Source organism: Chaetomium strumarium, assembly GCF_033439665.1.
Source record: "Chaetomium strumarium strain CBS 333.67 chromosome Unknown B0T15scaffold_3, whole genome shotgun sequence".
NCBI classification, from domain to species: Eukaryota; Fungi; Ascomycota; class Sordariomycetes; order Sordariales; family Chaetomiaceae; genus Chaetomium; species Chaetomium strumarium.
In genome coordinates, this window is record NW_026944431.1 from 2,391,920 (window position 1) to 2,413,870 (window position 21,951).

General features: G+C 55.9%; 5 protein-coding genes across 5 annotated transcripts; 2 read left to right on the forward strand and 3 right to left on the reverse strand.

Moving 5' to 3' along the window:
- Positions 1-562: 562 nt before the first annotated feature.
- Positions 563-2,674, reverse strand: B0T15DRAFT_162065 (Bystin-domain-containing protein). The gene is made up of 7 exons (XM_062862118.1): positions 1,866-2,674; positions 1,691-1,804; positions 1,431-1,618; positions 1,345-1,371; positions 1,095-1,286; positions 890-1,030; positions 563-827 (listed from the first exon to the last, which is right to left on the reverse strand). The coding sequence occupies exons 1-7, from the start codon at positions 2,483-2,485 to the stop codon at positions 658-660; spliced, it is 1,452 nt and encodes a 483-aa protein (XP_062722810.1). The 5' UTR covers positions 2,486-2,674; the 3' UTR covers positions 563-657.
- A 262-nt stretch (positions 2,675-2,936) lies between these two features.
- B0T15DRAFT_395987 (uncharacterized protein) lies at positions 2,937-4,209 on the forward strand (the record flags this gene model as incomplete). Its single annotated transcript, XM_062864807.1, has 4 exons — positions 2,937-2,957; positions 3,027-3,176; positions 3,233-3,346; positions 3,433-4,209. The coding sequence occupies 4 exons, from the start codon at positions 2,937-2,939 to the stop codon at positions 4,207-4,209; spliced, it is 1,062 nt and encodes a 353-aa protein (XP_062722811.1).
- A 1,693-nt stretch (positions 4,210-5,902) lies between these two features.
- On the forward strand, positions 5,903-8,046 carry B0T15DRAFT_162212 (major facilitator superfamily domain-containing protein). Its single transcript, XM_062862122.1, has 2 exons — positions 5,903-7,116; positions 7,195-8,046. The coding sequence occupies exons 1-2, from the start codon at positions 6,125-6,127 to the stop codon at positions 7,916-7,918; spliced, it is 1,716 nt and encodes a 571-aa protein (XP_062722812.1). The 5' UTR covers positions 5,903-6,124; the 3' UTR covers positions 7,919-8,046.
- Positions 8,047-8,519: 473 nt separating this feature from the next.
- On the reverse strand, positions 8,520-11,991 carry B0T15DRAFT_553386 (fungal-specific transcription factor domain-containing protein; the record flags this gene model as incomplete). Its single annotated transcript, XM_062870316.1, has 3 exons — positions 8,520-9,761; positions 9,827-11,410; positions 11,440-11,991. The coding sequence occupies 3 exons, from the start codon at positions 11,989-11,991 to the stop codon at positions 8,835-8,837; spliced, it is 3,063 nt and encodes a 1,020-aa protein (XP_062722813.1). The 3' UTR covers positions 8,520-8,834.
- Positions 11,992-13,577: 1,586 nt separating this feature from the next.
- Positions 13,578-16,056, reverse strand: B0T15DRAFT_162229 (major facilitator superfamily domain-containing protein). Its single transcript, XM_062862123.1, has 5 exons — positions 15,642-16,056; positions 15,171-15,590; positions 15,064-15,103; positions 14,517-14,996; positions 13,578-14,467 (listed from the first exon to the last, which is right to left on the reverse strand). Exons 1-5 carry the CDS (start codon positions 15,715-15,717, stop codon positions 13,765-13,767), a joined length of 1,719 nt encoding a protein of 572 aa, XP_062722814.1. The 5' UTR covers positions 15,718-16,056; the 3' UTR covers positions 13,578-13,764.
- Between the last annotated feature and the right edge of the window lie 5,895 nt (positions 16,057-21,951).

A 21,951-nucleotide genomic window follows, 5' to 3' on the forward strand; every position in this document is an offset into this window, starting at 1 on the left:
CTCGGCCACATCACAACATAGGATATCTGACACCCTCGGCTGTGGACTGCTGAATAGAAGTCACCGTTGCTAGGAAGGCACACTTCTAAAAAGGCATTCGACATACTAATGGTCGTCATAAAGTCGCTCACTTCCAGGTGGTATGGTAAGTGGGAGAATCATCTAGTCTCAACGGAGTAAACACGAAATCGTCTAGGGGCTGACATGGCGGCCCAAGCTGTACATAGGTACATCGACACCGGCTGTCTATAACAGCGGGACCCCTCCAGCGGACCTAGACAACCACCCCCTAAACAGCTCAGTATCCATCCAGAGCCTCCTCGAACACTCAAGTTCGGTCTGGAGATTCTCGTTTTCTGGTTCCACATTGTCTCGTGGGGTCGTGGGCCCCATCCGTCATCTTCTTTGAATTTCGACCTCGCGACCATGGTCACCCGGGGCCCGGACACTCGTTCAACGTGAGACATCGAGCCGGTGAAGTGACAATGCCACCCAATCCAAAGTCGACATAGTGATCGCTTTGCCGGACAAGCGCGCCAGCTGAACAACCCACCCCACGCGGAGAGAAAGGGTGTTTAGGAGAATGAGATGACCTATTTGGCTTCTCCGCCGATGGCAGAGCAAGCGCAAACAAATGCACATGCCAAATAACGAGTCTCATGAGTCGACCAGCATTGTGTCGTCGCCGTCAAATGCTGGCCCTGGTTGCTCAGCCGGGACACCCCTTCCTCGCCCGGCGAGGAGCTCTCGCCTGATCTCAGGGGCAATTTTCTCGTGGCCATGGTTTAGCAAAAGGTCTAAGAGCGCCTCTCTCTGATCTTCAGTGACTGTAGGGAATAATGTGAGCATTACCGACAGTAGCACCGACTCCCCTTAGAAGGTCACTCACTATCATTGCGATATCGTTGCGCGAACACAAGCATGCACTGGTGAAAGATGACGGGCAGGGCCTTGGGGGCAGCATCTCCATCTCTGGCAGAAGCTGCATACCGGAGGAAATGGAAGACAAGAGAGTCCACGCATTGCCACGCTGTCGAATCCGTGTTAGCTCCGGTGGACCAGACAGGAAGACGGCCAAATCAGAATGGACGTACGTAAAGCATATCGCTTCTCCAGAAGGACCTTGAGCATATAGTTTGTCGCGCTGACGCACTCTGATTGCTGCGAGGCCTGCTCTGCAGCAATATCACACAGCGTCTTGATGGCTGCGGCTGAATGAAGCACAGGGATAGACACTCGAGCCAGTACAGCGGAGATGATTTGTGCTTCTCGCAATGTGCAAGTGCCTTGGACAAGCGTTAGCACTGCGGTACAAATCCCATGATGGAGACTGGAGCGGCTTACCAGATGCTGCCAACGGGAACAGGAAACCTGAAGAGGACAGTCTCAGTTAGCAACATAATATGCCAAGCTCCGTTGAGCGGACTAACCCTTGAAGAAGCCGGCCGGCTTGAACAGGCCCCTCTTCAAACAGTTGAACAAATGAACATTGAGTTTCTTGTTCTCGTAGATATCTTCGCGGACGCGCTCCAGAATGACCATCTCCATGAAGCGCTGGACGACCAGTGGTTTGGCGGAGACAAAGATTCTTGTCGCAGCGTAGCAAGCATTTGGAGTCCTGAAAGCCTCTAGTCAGCTACGCTCTCTCTCGCTCTCTCTCTCGAATGTGCAAGTGCTCCGCATGTTGTACCATAAGTCTGGGCGCGTGATTTGGAGAATATCTTCCCAATGTGGTATTTGTGGCAAGATCTTGAACGGTTTTGGCAAGGGACCAGACTTGTACCGCGCAAGGATGAGCCCAATCCTAGTGTCATGTCAGTATACCAAGATCTCCTGTTCTTCGCCGTAGTAGATCCCAGACGCACTTGGTATAGACTTCGATAACCTTTGGTGGTAATTCATAGTCCTCCTCAACCGGGTTGTGCTGCTCCTGCCGTCCGCCTTGCGTAGCCTCCTTCTCCGCAATCTTGGCCAGGATGAGGTCGGCCAGATTCGTCCCTGCCGCACTCTGGTCCTCTGCATGATCACTTGGCTTCCCGTCCCAGCCGTTTGTCAGTAGGGGATCGTCGTTCATTGTGGGCGTAATGAACTTGTTGAATGTCTCGAGGTCGGCCGCATCGATCTCAATCTCCTCAACAACATCCTCTTCATCCCCCCACGCCTCTTCGTTGGCAAATTCCTGCTCCTCCTGGTCGCTACCGTCCTCCAGCCGAGACGGGTCAAAATCGAAGGCTGATGGGCCAGATGGATCTTTCGTGCGGGGGCCAGACTGAAGTCCCTCCTCATCTATGAGGTCGCGGCTCATGGCCAGGATCTTGCGGGAAGCCTTGGCGTCGACATAGGCCTGCTCTTCAGCCTGCTTCCTGTCCGCCCGTTTCGAAGGCCTTCCTTCCCTGTTCTTAAGGAGCCCAGTTGCAAGGAGGTCATCTTCGAGAGGATTGTGGCGTCTCTTTTGAGACAAGCTCGCTGTTGTGGCTTTCGGCATCGTGTAGTGGTGTAGTCCGTCCGCTGGATCTTTTTTCTTTTTCCCGAATTGTCGTCTGCCAGATGTGCCAGACCGCTTTGGCGTAGGCTATCTTCAGGCCTGAGTTGTCTGGAATTTTTCGTTCACTTCACACAAAACCTAGTCGCCAAGTGTGGGGTCTGCTACGGGCGCGCAAGGAAATCAATTGGCTGGACCCCGGCTGATAAACGGAAATATAATCAACCGGGGAGTGGTGGTCCCTTATCGGGAAGTGCGCTCAGCTGCGATACGTCAGACTTGACTTATCGATAACAGAATGCCCCTCGTTGCCCCGCGGAGCTCCCACAGGAACTCGATCTGTCAATCAAGTTGCAAGTTGAAATTTGCAGCTGTGTGCGACAACAAGGAGTTCAGTTACCAATACTGTTTCCCATATGTCAATACCTAACTCTTACCAACGTCAATAGAAATCATGCCCACAGAACTTGAAGAGGTAAACGCATCGCCTTGACCAGGCTCCAGAGACTACCTTACATGAGCTGACACCATAGCATGTCTGCAGCTTGTGGGGTTCATCGGCCACCCAAACCCCCAAATTCGCAAACTGGCCACTGAGAATCTGGTGCCGTATTCAACATCACAGCCCTCTATTTTCAAAAGCGAGGAGCTGCTTCCTGTTAAGCATCTCAAGTTTTTGATCAATGATCATCCAGTGAGACCTCCACGTCACCTCGTAGATCCAGGCCTATTGCTGAGCGGTTGTGGTAGACCATAGCAGAACACGCTTTGACGATTCTGGTCAATCTCACGGCAGATTCGAAGATCCTTGAATATGTAGCAACCGACGACAGATTCCTCGGTACCCTCCTTAGTTATCTCGTTGTATGTATGTTGGTCGAACCACGGCCGCTCCGCCCCAAACGACCATGGGAACGACGCTGACCAGGGGATATGGGCCCCGATTCCAGGTCCCGGCGGAACCTAATGCCAATGTGCTGGCTATGCTCCTTGCAAATATGGCAAAATGGGACGGTTTGAAGAGTATTGCAGCTCGCAAACAGGATCCTCCCAAGGAGCTGCAGTCGAACGAGCTGGTACTCAACCAGCTCCTCGATCTTTTCGTGAAAGGGGCCGATGGCACGTATAACGAACACGCCAACTTCGACTATCTTGCCTATGTCTTTGCGGACCTCTCGAAGCACGCTGAAATACGACAGTTCTTCCTCACAAAGCAAGATTACGACGGCGACGTTCCGCTGAACAAACTCAGAGTGTTCACGGAGCATAAGTCGGATATCAGAAGGAAGGGAGTGGCGAGCACCATCAAGAATGTGGCGTTCGACGTACCGGCACACCCGGCTTTCCTCGACGAAGGCCAAGTCAACATCCTGCCTTACATTCTGTTGCCGATCACCGGGAATGAGGAATACGATGTAGAAGAAACGATGGAGATGCTTCCGGAACTGCAGTTGCTGCCTCCCGACAAGCAGAGGGATCCAGATCCCAGCATCGTGCAGACACACGTCGAGACGCTGACGCTTTTGACGACCACGAGGGTAGGGAGAGATCTGATGAGGCGTGTCAATGTGTATCCGATCATTCGAGAGACGCATCTGCGTGTCGACGACGAGGGTGTCCGCGAAGCCTGTGAGCGGTTAGTGCAAGTGCTGATGCGAGATGAAGCAGAACCTGAGGCGGAAGCGGCGGCCGAGAGCGACGAGGATGACAGAATAGTCGAAGTCTAGCGCAGTCAAGCCAATCTGAACTGAAGAGGTGGTCTGCTGCAAGAGCCAGTACAGCTCCGGAAAGAACTCGCGTGCTCTGTTTCCCGCTACGGCGGCGGCTGTGTGTCCGGTGGCATTCCAATGACCTAATGCGAGCCAAGCACGACAAGCCACGGGACACGACAAGCAATAAAGCTTAACTGGCGCAGCGGTGCGACACTGGCTTCTCAATTCCTTCTCTTTTCATTATAGCGCACGCCTCTCGTTTCAACAAACCGACGACCAGAAAAGCAGCAAAATCAATAGTTTCTCGAAATCAGAAGACGTATGGTGTCAGCTTCGAAACCAGTTACATGCCCGCGATTTGACACGGCCGCCATGTGCAAGCGTGCCACCGCACTGGCAGCTCGTGCGTCGACCTTGGCTTTCCATTGGCTGGGGCGTTCCTGTCGGTCGTCTATCTGTTTGCGGCAAGGTCGACACTGCCTCTCACGACCTCCAAATGATACGGGAAACATGCCGTCCTTTTCCTCTTATAAAGGCAGACTGACAAGTTTCTGTAAGGGACTCCATCTTAGCATCATACATAATGATCCCGACGGGACAAGAGACTTGGCGATGTATGCCCAGAGATGGCCAAGTCTTGCCAAGTGGCCCGAGCGACGACTTACCCACGCGGGTTGTGAAGAAGCTTCTGCGCCAGAACTGTCCGCGCAAATAGGGCCGAGTCTTCCAGACCATTGCTCAACTTGGCTGCATGTGAAGTTCTCTCGGGTGGAGAATTGAACGGAAACCTCCGACAAATGAGAGCCCGCCATCCCGCAACGTGGTCGGACGGCGATTATCATTCGTGGGGCAAAACCCTGTCCCGAGCATGCACACGATCTCCACTACCCTTGCCGGGCGGGTCCCGGGCGGATATACGGGGTGGGTGTCCCCACTAGACGCGACTTGCCGCTTCTGGAAGCATACCGGCGAGGCGATTGGTCCATTGCTGCCTTTTACGTCGCTCGAGAACTTGCAAGCAACCCTCAATTTATCGAGCTGCCTCGAATTCTCTGTCTTACTGGCTGCCGAGCCCAGGTTGCCAGGGGCGGTGACCGAGAGGCAGATTTGGAAATCGGCTCTGGAGACTGCGATGGCAACATTCCCGCCGAGTGTTTCAACCATCAAGCAGCCTTCCATTCGGGGCCTCAGCTTTACGTCCGCTCACTAACGCATGAATATACCGGAAATGTTCTGCGGTGCAGCAGCCTGGTCGATGCCCAGATATGCCCAGAGATGGGCGCCCAGACGGGTGATGGCGGGGCAGTACAGGCATGCCTCCGTGAATATGATCCCCGGTGCGGTAGACGAAAAGACCTTTTTAAACCTGCGATCAGTCTGAAGAATCTGTAATTTCAAGGCACAGCTCGCGGCTGATTGCTGCCGAACTTTCCGCTCTATTAGCTTCTACGCGCAGGAAGATGCGTGTGGTGATGCCGTGTTGCTTCGCCACGTGCGATATCTTTGCATTCCCAGGGGCCCAGGAAACGGGAACGGCCACCGAGGGTGGGGTGGATTTGTCTAGCATTGTTGGGCATGAGGAGAGGAAAAGGCCACTAGCTCGGCCTTGCATGACCCTGCATCCCATGTATTGGACCAACCGCAGACTGAAGGTGCGGCAGGCACGCGAGCAGGATTCGTCGACTGCTCCGTGCCTTCGGCTGAAGGCAAATGGCAAACATGCAACTGCACTCCTAATATAATCTTGGGCTGACCCTCGACCGAATTGTTTCGCTTCCGTCTTCCCGTCCCTCCAGTCATTTATCAACGGACTCCGCGACCCGGTCAGCCTCGGGTAGATCATTTGCGATCTATCCATCCTGCCGCTTCCCTTCCTATCTCTACTCTCTCCCTTCCGTCTCCTTCACCACACACACAGGCTACCTTAGCCATGGCGGCCACAACGAAGACGTCGGGTGGCAACAATGCCTATCACAACTTCCACAACGATTTCGCTCACGTCCAAGATGTCAACGAGCGGAGACGTCTCGCCCTCGCCGAGGTCGACCGCGCTCCGTTCGGCTGGTACCACGTCCGCGCCATTGTCGTCGCTGGTGTCGGCTTCTTCACGGATTCCTACGATATCTTCACTGTCTCGCTCCTGACGCTGATGCTTGGCGTCGTCTACTACCCCGGCGTTGGCCAGATGCCCACCAGCTCCGACACGGCCATCAAGCTCGCGACCTCGGCGGGCACCGTCATCGGCCAGCTCGGCTTCGGAGCCCTCGCTGACGTCGTCGGCCGGAAGCGCATGTACGGTCTCGAGCTCATTGTGATCATCTTCGCCACCCTCGCCCAGGCCTTGTCGTCAAACTCCCCCTCGATGAACATTGTCGGTGTCATCATCTTCTGGCGTGTCCTCCAGGGAGTCGGCATCGGCGGCGACTACCCGCTCTCGAGCATCATCACTTCAGAGTTCGCCACGACAAAGTGGAGAGGTGCCATGATGGCCGCTGTGTTTGCCATGCAGGGCCTCGGTCAGCTTTGCGCTGCATTCGTCATGCTCTTCCTAACCCTTGGCTTCAAGTCCTCGCTGGAAGGTTCCACCAAGCTCGCCAACTGCACCGGTGGCTGCGCCGAGGCCGTCGACAAGATGTGGAGGACCCTGATCGGTTTCGGCGCTGTCCCCGGCTGCATCGCGCTCTACTACCGCCTGACCATCCCCGAGACCCCGCGCTACACTTTCGATGTCAAGCTCGACGTCGAGAAGGCCGAGGGCGATGCTATGGCCTATCTGAAAGGCAAGTCTTCTGGCGTCACCGACGAGGTTTCGCGCGCCGCCGCCCAGAAGCAGGCCCTCGAGCAGATGAGCACGCCGAAGGCCAGCTGGGGCGACTTCTTCCGTCATTATTCCAAGCGCAAGAATGCCATGCTCTTGGCTGGGTAAGTCCATCTCGCGCACACAACTTGAATATTCATCAGCACCTCTCGACTGACACATATCTCTCCCCCGCCCCTCAGTACCGCCCTGTCTTGGTGCTTCCTTGATATCGCCTATTACGGTGTCTCGCTCAACAACGCCGTCATCCTCGAGGTCATCGGCTACTCGACCAAGGGCGCCAAGAGCACGTACGAAATCCTGTACAACACGGCCGTCGGAAACCTTATCATCGTGTTGGCGGGTGCCGTGCCAGGGTACTGGGTGACTGTCTTCACCGTCGACCGGATCGGCCGCAAGCCGATCCAGTTCATGGGTTTCGGCATCCTGACCATCCTCTTCATCGTCATGGGCTTCGCCTACTTCCACATCTCGCCCAACGGCCTGCTCGCCATATTCGTGCTCGCCCAATTCTTCTTCAACTTCGGCCCCAACGCCACAACCTTCATCGTGCCCGGCGAGTGCTTCCCTACGCGTTACCGCTCTACCTCCCACGGCATCTCGGCCGCCTCGGGTAAGATCGGCTCCATTATCGGCCAGGGCGCCATCGCTCCGCTGCGCACTCGCGGCGCCACCAAGGCAAACGCGAATCCGTGGATGGACCATGTCCTTGAGATCTATGCCCTGTTTATGCTGCTCGGCGTCGGCACCACTGCGCTGATCAAGGAGACGAAGCGCAAGACGCTCGAAGAGCTGGCCGAGGACAGTGATGAGGACCAGGGCCTGCCGACCGTCGAGAACAACACGAGGGTTCCTACCGCTAACGGCAGTGGGGATGACATTGAGAAGGTCCACGACAGTAAATAACTAGGAGGGGGCTGGGGGTTGGAGTTGTGATGTATGATGTAATGGTCGGGAAAAAGAATGATTCCCAACTCCACGTCTATCTATTTTTCTTTTTCTTTTTCTTTCTTATCCTCTATCTTCTCGGTATGCAGGAAATCAGTTCTTAATCTGGCATAGCGAGGGCTACGAGTGCGCAGCTGGACGCAATCGTTCTGTTAGATTTCAGGTTAGACCTGTGAGCAAGTTTCTCGAGGTCGTCCAACACCGAACAAAAATAATGAGATACCAATATCAGACCTCACCGTACTGTATGCTTCAGGCGGGAATTTCTGTGTTGCGTCATCTTTACTCCTTACGTGCGCCCTATGTCAAGTTTCTCGATAGGATTACACAAGACCCCAGGCCGAACCTATTCGTCCGAAACGCCATGGCATTGTCATTTCTAGGGTATTATTCTATGTATATACAGAGGAAGAGAGATATGTCTATGTACATGTACATCGAAAATGAAGCACCACAGCTTGTTTGAGCATGCCATGCTTCTGCTTTAGGCGTCCGGAACGGCGCGTTAGATGGCCCAAGACCCACTCATCCGTCATATGAATCTGGGAGTTCGAGAACCAGCTGAGCGCTATCACATCCCGCCACCTCTCGAACCACTGCCTCACGAGGCTCAATCATGCCATTCATAAGCACCATCCAAGGAGAATAGAAATGAAGCCCGGACCGGCGAAGATCTCAACCGAAACGCCACTTATTCTCCACGTCCGTCGGATCCCCTCAACCCAACACTGCTTGCAGAGCCCCCATGGCACTCCGAGTATGCGCCAGAGTCTCGAACCAGAACCCAGACCAACTCAGCCACACCCCCGGAGCCATGCCATCCACCCACGTCAGTTGTGCTCGTCATCATCAAACCTCATTATCATCATCATCATCAGATCCCCGCATCCTCCTGACCAAACGCTCCCTCTCCTCCATCACCACTCCCTTGCTGCCGTTGCTGCGGCGGCTGGATCCCGCCACCAAAGAAAAACCCGTCAAATAGGTCCAGCTGCTGGCCATCTGAGCCGTCCCATCCAAGCCCGAAGCCCAGGTCCATCTGGATATCGGCTAATCCACTGAAGTCGACACCGTCCGTCCCTGTGGCAGCTCCAGCGTTGTTGTTGTTGCTGCTGTTGGTGGCGGCGGAGGGATCCAGGCTCTGCAGGAATTCCATGCCCTGCAGCTCACTGAACGATAGTGAGCCCGGGCTGAGGTTTTGTTGTTGTTGTTGTCGCTGCCGCTGCCGCTGTTGCTGTTGGGCTACTGTTGGTGAGGCCATGCTTGCAATGGGAGAGCTCTGCTGCTGCTGCGCTTCCGGAGTGACAGGGTTGTTTCTGTCGGCGGAGCTACCGTTGCTGCGCGCCAGATCGTGTAGATTGCGCATCAGTGACAGGCCGTCTGGCTCCGGCTTGACGGCGGAAGCACCAGGGAGACGGTATTGCGCGCCGAGCTGGACGGCGGATAGCAGCGAGGCACTGTCGGAGTACACATCTGAGGCGCCCGCCGAGGTTAGGTCCATGGATTTCGGGAGGCGGTGGCGTTTGTGCTGGGGCTTGCCCGACATAGATGCGCTGTCGCTCCTCGAGCTCCACTCGAGTCGGCTGGGGTCGAGGCTATTTCTGGAGCTAGAAGACCCGTTGTTGAGCTGCCCGGACTGGTACTGCTGGCCGAAGCCACCGGAAGCGTTGACCATTCTGAGCGTGGCCTTGACCGTTCTTTCGAACGCGTCTCGGCATGCCTCCGCAGGCGGGCACTTGTCTATGAAATCCCTGAAGACAGAGGTTGCCGCAAGGACAGTGAAGTCCACTTCATCCATGGTCTGCGGTTATGAGTTAGCAGCAACCCCCGATCGGTGGAAGTACAAAGGGGTGTCGGGTGGCCTACCAGTCGGCTTCTGACGATGGGAGAATGCCAGATGGCGTAGAGATAGGAGATTCCGGCCACGAATAGATGGTGCGTGGTCAGGTAGGTGTGGTTGACCAAGCCCACCACATGCAGCTGACGATACAGCCGCATGATCCTCTGGCCGGCCTCGGCAACCTTGAGATAGACGCGGTCTTCGTCCTCACGAAGCTCTGCGTTGTACACGGCCGGGCTGTTCACCTCCCTTGACGGGTCATACTCGCCCTCGAATACCGTCGGCACGCTCAAGCTCTGCCTGTAGAGCATAATGACGGCCTGCCAATAGTTCAGGTCGAGGAACTCGGTAGAGAAGGCTACGCCTGTCTCATGCTTTTCCGGCGCCGAGTTCTTCCACTCCCACAACCTCTTGTCAATGTCGATCCGCCACGACCGGAACGAGTCGAACTTGGACAGGAAAGGCGAGGGAAGGTCCGTATGCATGTACGGGTTCAGTACGTTCTGCCCGCTCGCCCGAGCGCTCTGGGCCTGCCGGAACTGCAAGACCTGGAGGATCTCGGACTGAAGGAGTCTCAGGCGGAAGTAGTGGTGCGCGACCAGCTTGTAGGTCGGCCGCAGCATCTCTTGCGGCGGCTGCACGATGCCATCGGGCGTGATGTATCGATCCTCCAGGAGGGACGGAAACTCGGTCGTGATGACCTGGTCGGAGACGCCAAAGGGGCGGCTGACGCAGATGCTGACCAGGCGGTCAAGCGAATAGGTGCACCACCAGAGGCGCCGCTTGAGATCGCGCACATATTCCCGCCTCCCTCTCTCCCTGGCCGCCGCCGCCGCCGCCTCCTTCTGCGGTGGTGGCGGGTCACCCAGGCCAGATTCCAGGTCCTTACCGTCCTCGTAGTGCAGCCCCAGATCGATGGCCAGCCTGACTGCCACGCCGATGATGTACCACAGCCCAGGAGGCACAGGTCTGAGCAGTGCGAAGTTCGCGAGGAGCAGCACCGCCTGCAAGTCCTTCAGACTACTGCCGCTCCCCAGACAAGCCTCAAGATGGAGAATGGCGCTGGCGTGGTACTCTTCTGGCTGACACTGCCGCGACCCGGGAGGGTCGGTGGCATCGGCAGGGGTCGGTTCGCCCTTGGAGTCGCCCACGATGATGCCGGCCCCGATTGCAAATACCATATTGAGCACATACAGCTCCCGAGGGCCCCGCGCTCGGCCTTCGTCGGCGTACGCTCGTTCGAACATTTCCATAAACTCGCCCTTGTGTAGGATGGGGATCTGGGGGTTAGCATGCTCAAAGTACAGTCTGGCCAGCCTCAGCCCGAGCGCCTGATCAGGAAAGGTTGCCGGGTGGATGGTTGGCCTGGTGTGCAAGCCAAAGAAGGAATCCCGCATCGACGTGCCGGGGCCCGCGGCCGCGCCATTAGCGCTGGGGGCGGGCTTGGATGGTCGCACGCCTCCCTTGTCCGAATTTGACTTCTGGTCCGAGACGGACGACTGCAGCGCGGCAAAGACCACGCGTGCGAAGGATATCCCCGATGTCGACCCGAGGTAGCGATTGTTGGACACACCCGAATCGCCGTAAGCGCCGCTTCTCGAAGCTCTCCTCTGCAATCTAGTCCCGACATCACCGCTACCGTCTCTCCCCCACCGCCACTTGCGCCCTCGGTTCCTTCCGAGTAGGCCGACTGCCCAGCCTCCGTGGGCGACCGGACACTGCTGCTCGACCCATGGCCCGACTTGGAGCAGTAGTCAAGGTTCTGTGCCGGGGGGAAGGCGACGTTGTTGGCCGTGAGGAGCCCCTCGAGCTGCTCAACCCGCTTCTCGAGATAGAAGATATAACTCCTCGGTATCTCCCTCTTGGTGATGGGGTCGTACCCAACACAGGCGACACTGGCCTTCTCGCAGCTCGCGCAGCTCGGCAGCCTCTGGTCGCAACGGTTCTTGCGCAACCGGCACCGGTTGCAAGCGCTTACGTTGCGGAAGCTGCTGCTCTGCCCGATCCTCCCCGCTGCACCACTAGTGCCGCTGTGGCCTAGCAGCAAGCCTTCATGGAGATGCTCGCCGGTCGGAGTGGTTGCTCCGGCAGACGGTAACGATGTTGGAGAATCTTTATCGGGAGATGATTGGCGCGCGCGCTTCGATGGTTGGAGGTCCGGGGACGGAGGGATGCGCTCGGGTGCCGACATTGTTTCCCTGCAGCGCTTCTGAGACATCGAGTCGGCGTGCGGATCGGTGATTCGGCGATGCGGGCTGCGGCCCGATGCGAGAATCAAGGTCCTGGAGCCGGAGCTGCCCGGATGGTCGTGGCACGGCAACCTGTCTCGAGGCGCCGCCGCCTGTCGGTGTCGCGCCGTGGAAGAGCGGCCGGCCGTGATGCGCTCTCTTCAAGCTGAACCCCCAGCGGCCTTCCGGTATGCTCTAATCAAGCTCTGCGCGGCTGCAAAGGCTTGGGTCCATGCTCGAGTTCCGAACGGAAATCTATCCGGTGTCTCAATTGCACCTGGTTTAAAAATTACTTAGTCCGTAGATATGCCGTTGACGCTGATCTCTTCGCTTTTGGGGGCTCTCAGGCCGGGTGGTCCTGGTTTGGCAATTGAATTGAGACTAGTCGAGAGATCACATGGGACGGCGGATCGGGCGACGTCGAACTAGCAAGCCGGATCGCGAGGCGGTGCAGCCGGTGTCTCGGAGGTGGTGCTCATCACAAATGGATGTCCCAAAGCGATGTGGATTTGGGCAAAAAGGCGCCTGCCAAGAGCTTGCCTTTGCCGCCTTTGCGGAGATTCCGCGTGGGATCTACGACAGCTTGTTAGGCGAGGGACCCCACTCAAAAGTCGCGCCTCATCCAGGCGGGAAGCAGTGCTGCTGTCTGGGCGTGTCGGCGATAAGGGTGAAGATACAATCGCCAACAGGTAGGAACCCTCGTTTCTCGCACAGGCAACGCCTCACATGTAAAGGTTGGGTAGGTCAGTAGGTAATGAAAAGGGCTTAGACTCCGATGCGCGGTTGCAATGACTCGCCAGAGGTCCCGAGGCTGTGTAATGTAATGTGCCGTACATGTTGTACAAAGGCAATACACAATGTTGTGACACCCCCGGAAGTTGCAGCCGGTTACCCAGGCCTGTAACTCCCTAGGTTAGGTAGGTACCTAGGCAAGGTAAAGATGAAAGCACGCAGGCTAACTCGGTACGTAGCTCACTCCCTGTTCGGTACCTAACTGATTCAGAACTCGATCTCAGAAAGCCATGCTCATTGAGCCGCGGCCCGCTACAGTTGATCATCATGACAACCTAGACACTAACTAAGGTAGGTAAGTAGCTAAGTAGGTACCCTGGCTCAGCCCGTGGGAAGGGGCCGTGAAATCTGCCTGCCAACCTATGAAATTGTCGCCCAAGCCAGAGCGCCAGCCGATGAGGAAGGGAAGAAGAAACCAAAGTGCGATTTGGGACATGATAGGAGAAAAGGGGTATATCGTAAGCTGAGAGATCAACGACCAAAAACAAAACCAGAAACAGTCCGCCAGCTGCCATGTCAAACAAGCTGTATGATTATGCCCTGGCTCTCGCGATAGCCGGGCGATAAGCATATGGCAATAGCTCCTCCAATCCAGACCGCGCCAACTCTCCACCGGCCATTGACTTGAGCATCAGAAAGAAAGAAGAGTCCATCGCAACCAGGCATGTGAATAAGCAAAGCCGCTGCGGAACAAGGTGTATGCTCCGCATATAACTCCCGGGAATTCGTTCGCTTGTAGCACCACCGGTCTATCCCAATGAATCATGATTCGTTAAAATCGAGAACGTCCGTAACTCCGTAGAAAAAAAGAGAGAGAGAGAGAGAGATTAGAGATTAGAAAGACGCTGTGGGCGACATCAAGGGCGCAGGATTGCGCCCGGAGAAATCCGGCCAGATGATCCCTGGATCTCCCTGAGCTAGGCAAGAAGAGGGAGATTGACACGTTAGGTCCGTTGCAGGCACGTTCTTTCGCCGTCTGTCTGCCTCTCATCCATCCTTACGCCAGCCCAGGAGCTCTGCGATTCGGGTGCGGCCTCAACGTCTTCTTTCTCGTCCATCCTTCCCCGAGGTTCCGTGATGCTCAAACCGATGTAAGCCCCCGCGATTGTTACCAAGCCTGTGGTCCACCAAGACAGGATCGAGTAGCCGCTTTCCAATCCCAAGCTGTACAGGAGCCCGGACACGATGGGCCCTAGCGCGCGACATAAGCTGGCCGTCGATGCAGCCGCGCCGTTGATGGTGCCCAGAGTCAGCGTTGTCGGGGCTGAGTTGGTGATGAGGATGGCGTTGCTTGGGTACGCTAGTGTCGAGAACGTGCACTTCCACACCACCAGGATATAAACACTGGCCATGCGGAGGCTCTCCGGGAGGAGGACGATGTACGGCGTTGAGAAATAGAGTAGCGGGTACAGCACGGACATGAGCTTGAAAAGTCGAAGCGGGCCCAGCCTTTCGGTAATCAAGGGAAACATAAAATGCGTCGACAACATTGAATAGATCCCCTGGACGGACAGTATGACGCCAATCGTTCGCGCGTCCAAGCCGAAGCCGTCTGCGAACTTGAAGGGCAGAGAGGTGGGCATCCGATGTTCGGGCGGGTTCGTGCTGAGGAAGACTGGGAGCAACGAGTCGAAAACCATGGTATGGCTGGCGTGTGTCAGTCTCGAGATGGGAAATGCGGGCTCGAGCAACTTACAACGCCAGGATGCCATAAGAGGCAATGATGGTGAGAACCGGCTTGGTAAAGATCCCTGTCACCGGTTTCGCTTCCTCGGCGTCGGTCAGTTCTTCCTGCGAACTACCTGATGCCGACGATGGGCCAGCGGAGACCTTTCCGGTGAGATATCCGGGAAGGGACTCCGTTTCCATCAGGAGCGGTTGCCCCTCGCCGTCACTGGCTGGCAGTTTGCCTTTGGACTTATCGCTTCGTCCTGGCAGCAGCGAGAGCAGATAGTTGCCGAGCTCCCGCCCACGATCGCGACACAGCTTCTTCTCCGCGTGCGTCTCCTCCAGAAACAGGACGCCAATGACGACTCCGACCGAGACACAGATGGCACTGAACAGATTCGGCAAAAGATAAGGAAACCGATCCCAGATACTGCCTGGCGCGAAGACAGAGGGTAGGCTTTCAACCGGCTTGGCAAGTGCACCTCCAATCATGGGTCCCACGATCGAGCTGGCAGAATGGTTAGTGCTACTGCTCGCAAAGCTTCCTGAGTCTTGCGAGGCACGCTCCGACTTACCCGATGCACCAGACCAGCGGCATGACCGCGTACGCCCGAGCTGAGCCTCATGTTAGCCGCCATGTCTTGCCTCCTTTCGATGTTTTCATCGGCTGGTAGCCACCCACGTTGATGTTCCTTGACCGTGACGAGCTCGCCCACGGTTGTCTGGAGCACAGCGATGTTGCTTCTGCCGTCAGCCTGGCCCAGAGTTCCTGCATCTACCGGTAGAGCATACCCGTTCAGAAACCCGCCGAGTGCGCGCGCAAGCAGTGCGACCTGGAGGTTCGGTGCAAAGCCGAAGATAAGAACGCTCAAGCCAGTCCCGGCCATTCCCATGAGGAGCACGGGTTTCCGACCGACTTTGTCACTGAGTCTTCCCCAGAAGACGCTGGTCGAGAACTCGGCAAAAGTAAACGCCGAGGTTACCATGCCGGCATAGAAGGATATCTGGCTCTCATCATCGGTGAAGTTGAAGTCCTTTACCATGTGATAGATGTATGGGAAGATGGACATGAAAGCGATGGGTTCGCATATCCGGCAAAGAGCTGGCACCGAGTTAGATCAAAGCAACCTCTGCATTGGCGCTCTTGGCTTACAGAGAATCAGCAACTGTCTCGAGGGATATGGGGGCAATTCCCGTGTGGCCATGCCACGACTCCTTCGGGGCTTCATGGTCGATGAATTATTTTGCGTGACGGAGCCTTGAAAAGTCGGTGGTGCTGGAGGCGTCAGGGGCGCCGAGGGACTTCGAGCACAGATAATAGCAACTCGAGAACCGGTTTGGAGCTTATACTTGTTCGTTCTGGTCGGCCGGGGGATATACCTCGTGGCGGCAATCTATATTGGATGGAAGGTGGGAAAGGGGTCCAGTTCCCGTGATTACAAAAGGCCGGCCACCACTAGGTGTAGGAGAACGGAGAGGAGTCAAGAGTTGAGAAAGAGGTGGGAACGAACATCTACGGGCGGGTGTATAAGTATTTTTTCCGTTGGAAAAGGGCGACGCAATCCACCGAGACCAGATCGCATGGTGAGCATCCCCCCTGGAAGCTGGCCAAGGGTGCGGGAAGGGCTGAGAAGAGGTCACCGGATCACCCATCTGACTGTGTGGGGGACCCTTGCCCACGACATGGGAAGGAACCTGAAAACCAAGAATAAAAAAAAACACTCTGAAGGAGAACAATGAAACAGCGGTGACAAGCGCCCGCTCTCTTGGTTTTGCCCAAGGACGATCCCGGGGGAGCACTACTCCGGAGTAGGTAAGCTCAGGTAATACGGGGCATGCCCTGCGGGTATGTACATACTGTAGCATTGTACATACAGTACATGTATACACACCACTAGGTGTTGTACAAGTACATACGGGCTGGGCTGTACAATACAACGTGAAAAGCGGATAGCTTCGACTGCCATCCCAAATCCTGGGCTTGGACTTTGGCCCAGGCTTGGCACGCCCTGGATGACTGGCGCCCGATTGCGACTTTGCCTGGCCCATCCCTGTTGCCTCCGTCCATGCTGTGCAGTCTGCAGGGATCCACGGATGGGGTCAATGGGTTCGTCACCGTTTCGCTGGGACACGGCACAAGGCTCGGTCGACATCAGGTCCGAAAAGGCACCTCATCATTGGATACGGTTGGATACGGCCCCGATACCACGGTCGGTTCTCCGCTGCGCGCAGTGGCAGTAACCGCCACACAGAAGAGGATGTTTGGCGGCGAGACGGGAATGACGGCCTATCGCGAGAAGAAAGCGACGCTTGGTTGCACCACGGGGTTCAAGGTTGTGGTGTGCGCACTCGGGTAAGGTTCGATGCATGCCGCGGGTTTTGCCCCGTGCGGCGGGATGTTACTCGGGCAGTTTGTTGAGCCGGCATGTCTTGGGAAGGTGATCGCACAGCAGCAAGGAACAGACCGCTTTCGCGGAAACTCTCTTGAAGCAGCCATGTGCCATGTCCAGCCTGATGAGCAGACTGATGGCCCGCTGGCGGGTGTTTCGGAAGAATGGAGGTGGGCATCTTGCTGACCGTGTGTGAGCGGACGACGCCCGTGTCCCGGGCCCGGCCTGATACCACCAACCAGCGGGGGAGGTCGCAACCCGCGGCTCTACCCACCAGCTCCCCCGCTTATGAGGCTGTTCCTGCTCGCTTCTGTATCGCCGCGGCGAAGCGCTGCGAATCCGGTGCTTGAGCCGTGGGGTGTAACGGAAAGAGATCCGGAGGTTGCCCCAGGGGATGAGAAGTGAGGCGGTGTTGCCTTGTTTGCTGCTCGTGAGTTTTTCTTCCATTGCAGATTGAAACTAGCAAGCGGCCCTCGCTGAACACGAAGTGAAGCGATGGGACCCAAACCCAAGACGGCACGGCTGCATCGATACCCACGCATCCTGCCTGCACCCCAGGCGGTGATACATAACGTACGGTATTGTACATAGGTTATGGAATCATCGCAGAGGGCTGCGCGCGAGGCGCGGCTTCATCGGCCCTTGGTCACGGCTCGCCGGACATAGTGGGCCGCGGATGTTGTCCTGGCTGCTACGGACGAACCTGAACCGAAATGGGCGATGGTTAACCGCGTTGGCTGGGTTGATTGGGCCGCGACTCGAGAGGCGGTGAATTGTCGACGATGCCGGAACCCGGAGAATTGTGGGTCTAGCATGTGGGGACAGCCGACAGATGGCCAAGATTGTGGAACGGCGATGACCAGAAGTACCCTACCGATGACAAAAAGGCAGGTACGATGAGCCGCACGCTGCCCAACATAGGCACTGCACTGTGACGAGATTCGGATTCACCGACCGAGCTCGATCCCCTTCGTACTTTCCTTACAGAGTCAGCATCGACACTGACGCAGCAGCCTGGGGCGGACCGACTGCGTGAATGCCTGGGCGTGCCGTCAAACCAATCCGGTTTCCGGAAAGGCAAGCGGAAGCTGCGACGCCGAGCCTGTCGCTGTCGTTGAGGATGGGACGCCCACGATCAAGTGAGTGTTGACCTGGGGAGGAGCATGACCATACGTTGCAGCGCGAGCAACCCAACGGTCCCAACCTGGTGCCGTACAATGGCTCGGGCCTGCAAAAGGCTCACGTCACGGCCCTGATGTGGACTATCACGACACTTACCGCTCGGTATTTCCGTATAAGCCACCCCAAGAAACATCGAAAGGTTGGAGCTTTCTGTATAGGTAATCAGACGCCATGGCCGGTCGCTACGCTTCCGCGATGTTGGACACAATGGAGCAAGGATGGGCTTGCCCGGGCAAATGCATTCCTGCGCGCACATCAGACCAAAGGGCCCCTGCTCCTTTTCCAGGCTGTGGAATAACCGAGCAAAACGAGAGCCTGGAGGACTGGAAGCACCAATAGTGTAGAGCCGCTTGACAATCTCCATGTCTGTCAGCCGAATCACCCTGCAGTCAGAGACAGCACAGCCGATGGGCATGAGCGTCTTGCCAATTGAAAAGCAGATGTGGCCTGCAATTTCCAAGGAATTACAGTATCGATGTGCGGCAACTCTGCTGATGGGCCGACAGGGCTCCGAGTTCAGCCAGGCTTGAGGCAGGGCGCCCCGGTTGTCGCCGGCTCATCCTCTGTGATGGTAAGAGAGCACTCGGGAACTGGACTGCTTGCAATCACGAGCTGACAGTCACATAGGTAACTAAGTAGATAGGTACTTATCATACCTACCTAGGGACCTACGAGGTAGATACCACTGGTGCCCTGATGCAGCAACAGCAACTGAACGCAAGGATGCAAGCGACAGGCGAGGGCCGGACTCAGGTATTATGCATGTACTGTACGGTACTAACGCAAGGTAGTAGAATATATTTCCCGTACCCCTGTACGGTAACATTATCTATGTTGCTTCTTTTCTGCGCACAATTGTCAGCGCAGTGGCTTCCATGTCCTGAATCTCCAAAACTACGGTGGTACCTATATATCTACATTGCAATGAGCTACTAGTACCAAGCAAGTCCATCAGAATTCTAGCGGTAACAGAGTATCAAATGGCAGCCATGGCATCACAAGGGTGAAAGTGTGGTTGGATATTTCCCCAATCCCCATTCCTTCCCTCTCTCATCTCGAAAACCCATGATCTCCACTTGAGATGCTGTGTCCTCCACTACGTGGGATTGAGGCGTTAGAAGAAGCAAGAATATTTTCTATTACACGAGCACGATTCTTAATAGCTTCCATGTTGTGTGCAGCAAGCCGCCCAGAAAGAACGCTCACGATCTAGCCACATACATACGTGATAGCATAGGGTACCGTACAAGATATCTCAAGAAACCCGTATGATACGGTGTACATGTGTATCGTACGATGACACGTGCCAGTGGGTCAGTCCAACCGGGGAGCAATCCGGAGACGATCACTCGGCTTGGCATTTTCAGGCGCTTCGGTAGCTGCAGTTGGAGACATCATTACTCTGGAATTACCCACCCTCATTGTATGTGAAGCTGGGAATTGGTGATCGATCACCCCATCTGCGTAGATGCAGCAAACAGCCACATCGCTTCTCATGAGAAACCGTGGGGGCAGACCGGTGTGTAGCAGGCAGGCAGTGACCATGTCAACCTCATGGGGACAGAAATGGTTCCCGTGGTTTCGAGGACCTGACCAAAGAGGTCTTTCTGGATACTCCGTACCTATACCTCTTTTCAGTTTCCTACCGTCAATATAGGGTAGACGAACATAGCCCCCAAAGGAGTACAACGGGGTCTCCGCAAATGGACGATTTTAGGGTGGAGAGAAAGAATAAATCCTGTTCACTTCTATACGGATACACGTAGAAGTACAGGTCATTATAATACTAGCTATTGTATGTACGTACATAGTAATAGTACCTTACCTACATGATTCCCATAGATCTTTGGAACGGGAGATCTGATGAGGGTTGGCTCCGCTCAGCAGGGGATCCATGTCAGCCTTGCTCGCTTCCAGATTGTCGGGCCGGGGTCGAGTTTCGAAGCAAAAGCCCTGCACCAATCGGCACACAATATGCCCCAGTTCCAAGCCAAATTCACTCCAAATCCTCGCCCGATGTTCCTGGCAGCTGCAGACTGCCTTTGACCTGTCAGATTCTGTTGGGCGAGATTCCACACGGCGTGGCTCGGCCACTTTCAGTAGCAGTACTGTACATATCTAGGTAAGTACACGTACCTAGTACTCTCCGGTTACTACATGTACTAGTACTAGTTAATGCCAGTGTATTTACAATGTGCAGAAGTCGTCATGCTCAAGATCGTCACAGAACTTTTTGCCGAAATTGCGGCTGAAGGGTGGATCGCTCACAGCAACTTACTCGACAAGTTTTTTTTTTTTCAAATCCGTCCTCTCAACCTGATTGGGTCACGCTTCCCGCACCGTCTCAAGCACGCAGCCAAAGTAAATCATGTGCCTCAGGTGCTATTAGTTCCGTCCTACCACAGTTGATGTCAGGACTCAAAATATCGACTTGCCAAGGCAGCCACGCTTCTGCAACAGCATGTCGGTATACACAGTACATGGTGATGCGATAAAAGTTACTGCCCTTCGAGCGAAGCCGGTCTTGGTGCTGAGGATCATCCAACACAGAACTGAGGCGGAATGGTGGCGGCGGTCAATGCTGTGCTATCTCCCGATCACGGGATTTTGAAATCAAGGCTCTCACCAGCCCTTCCTTGTTAACCTCTTCGTACGAGGCCATGGGGAAGATCCGAGTGGGTGGTTAATAACGCACAGTGGGCTGACTCGTGGCGTTTCGAGTCGTTTCGAAAAGTGGGTCTGCAAGACCGCGGTCGCTCATCCGACAAGACGGGATCCATCGGGTCGGATCCGGCACAGAACACCGGACGAAACTCCACCGAAACGGCAACTTCACCGCCTGCTGGGATCTCTGCAGTGCAACCCAACACTTCCGCGCTGACGGCACGCCGGCAATTCCGAAGCTACACTACATCCCGCCGAGGAGGAGACTCGCATCTTGCGTGGGCACGATCTGTGAAGGAGACATCCCTCGATATGTCGTCTGGTCTGTTTCAAGAAGTGGGTACTTCTTCTTCCTCTAGCCATCTCTTCTCTACTAGCAGGTGGTGTATATTGGCAGGCAGTGAGGTGATGAGAGATGTCAGCAGGAGTCGGATCCGGAGGGCAGTTCCAGTTTCCCGGCCCCGGATGCGGGCCACATTGACTTGCGGCTACCGACTACAGGAGACCGTCGACCACACTACGTGAAATTGATGTCCAGTACACACATGCCTGGCGTCTTCAGGTTGTAACCGCCACACCTCCCCACCAGTGCTGTGGTGCGGGGTGGTGGTAGGCCTGCTCCGCACAGACAGTTTTACCACCGGCCGCACGTCTGCAAGAAGTTCACCTGCAACCAATGGCGTACTGAGCGTCGCCGCCGAGCCGCAAGGCTTGTTGTCGGATGCGGGAGGCTATGGGAGGTTTGCCCAGTCACATGAGACGCGGGATGGGCGGCCGAGCTGATCCTAACATGGTATCCCGTTTGCATCTGCCGCCGGAGCGGGCAGACCGCCATCCTGTAGCTGCGGGCGGCCCGATCTGACCCAGCATGGCGGTTTGGGCTGATGTGAAGCGCCGGCATGACGCACCTTCAGCTCAGCAGATCAGGCTGCCGAGTGATCCGTGTGCTCATTCTTTCCCTCGGTTTTCCAATGCAGCTGCAGGACCTTGCCTTAGGTCGACGCGGGTGGTCTCGCACTGCCTGTTCCCCAACTTTTAGGTTCCCTCCTTAGCGCGCTGCGCGCAGGTAAACAGCGCCAACGCGCCTTCCCGTCGATGCTTCCTTCGAATTCTGACAGGACTGCCCTCCGCACCATATCGGAGCCTGCGGTTGAGAAAACCAACAAGCCACCCTTCGACTTGCTCACCGGCTATTGCGCCCGATTTTGCCGACACCGCTGTCGCCCT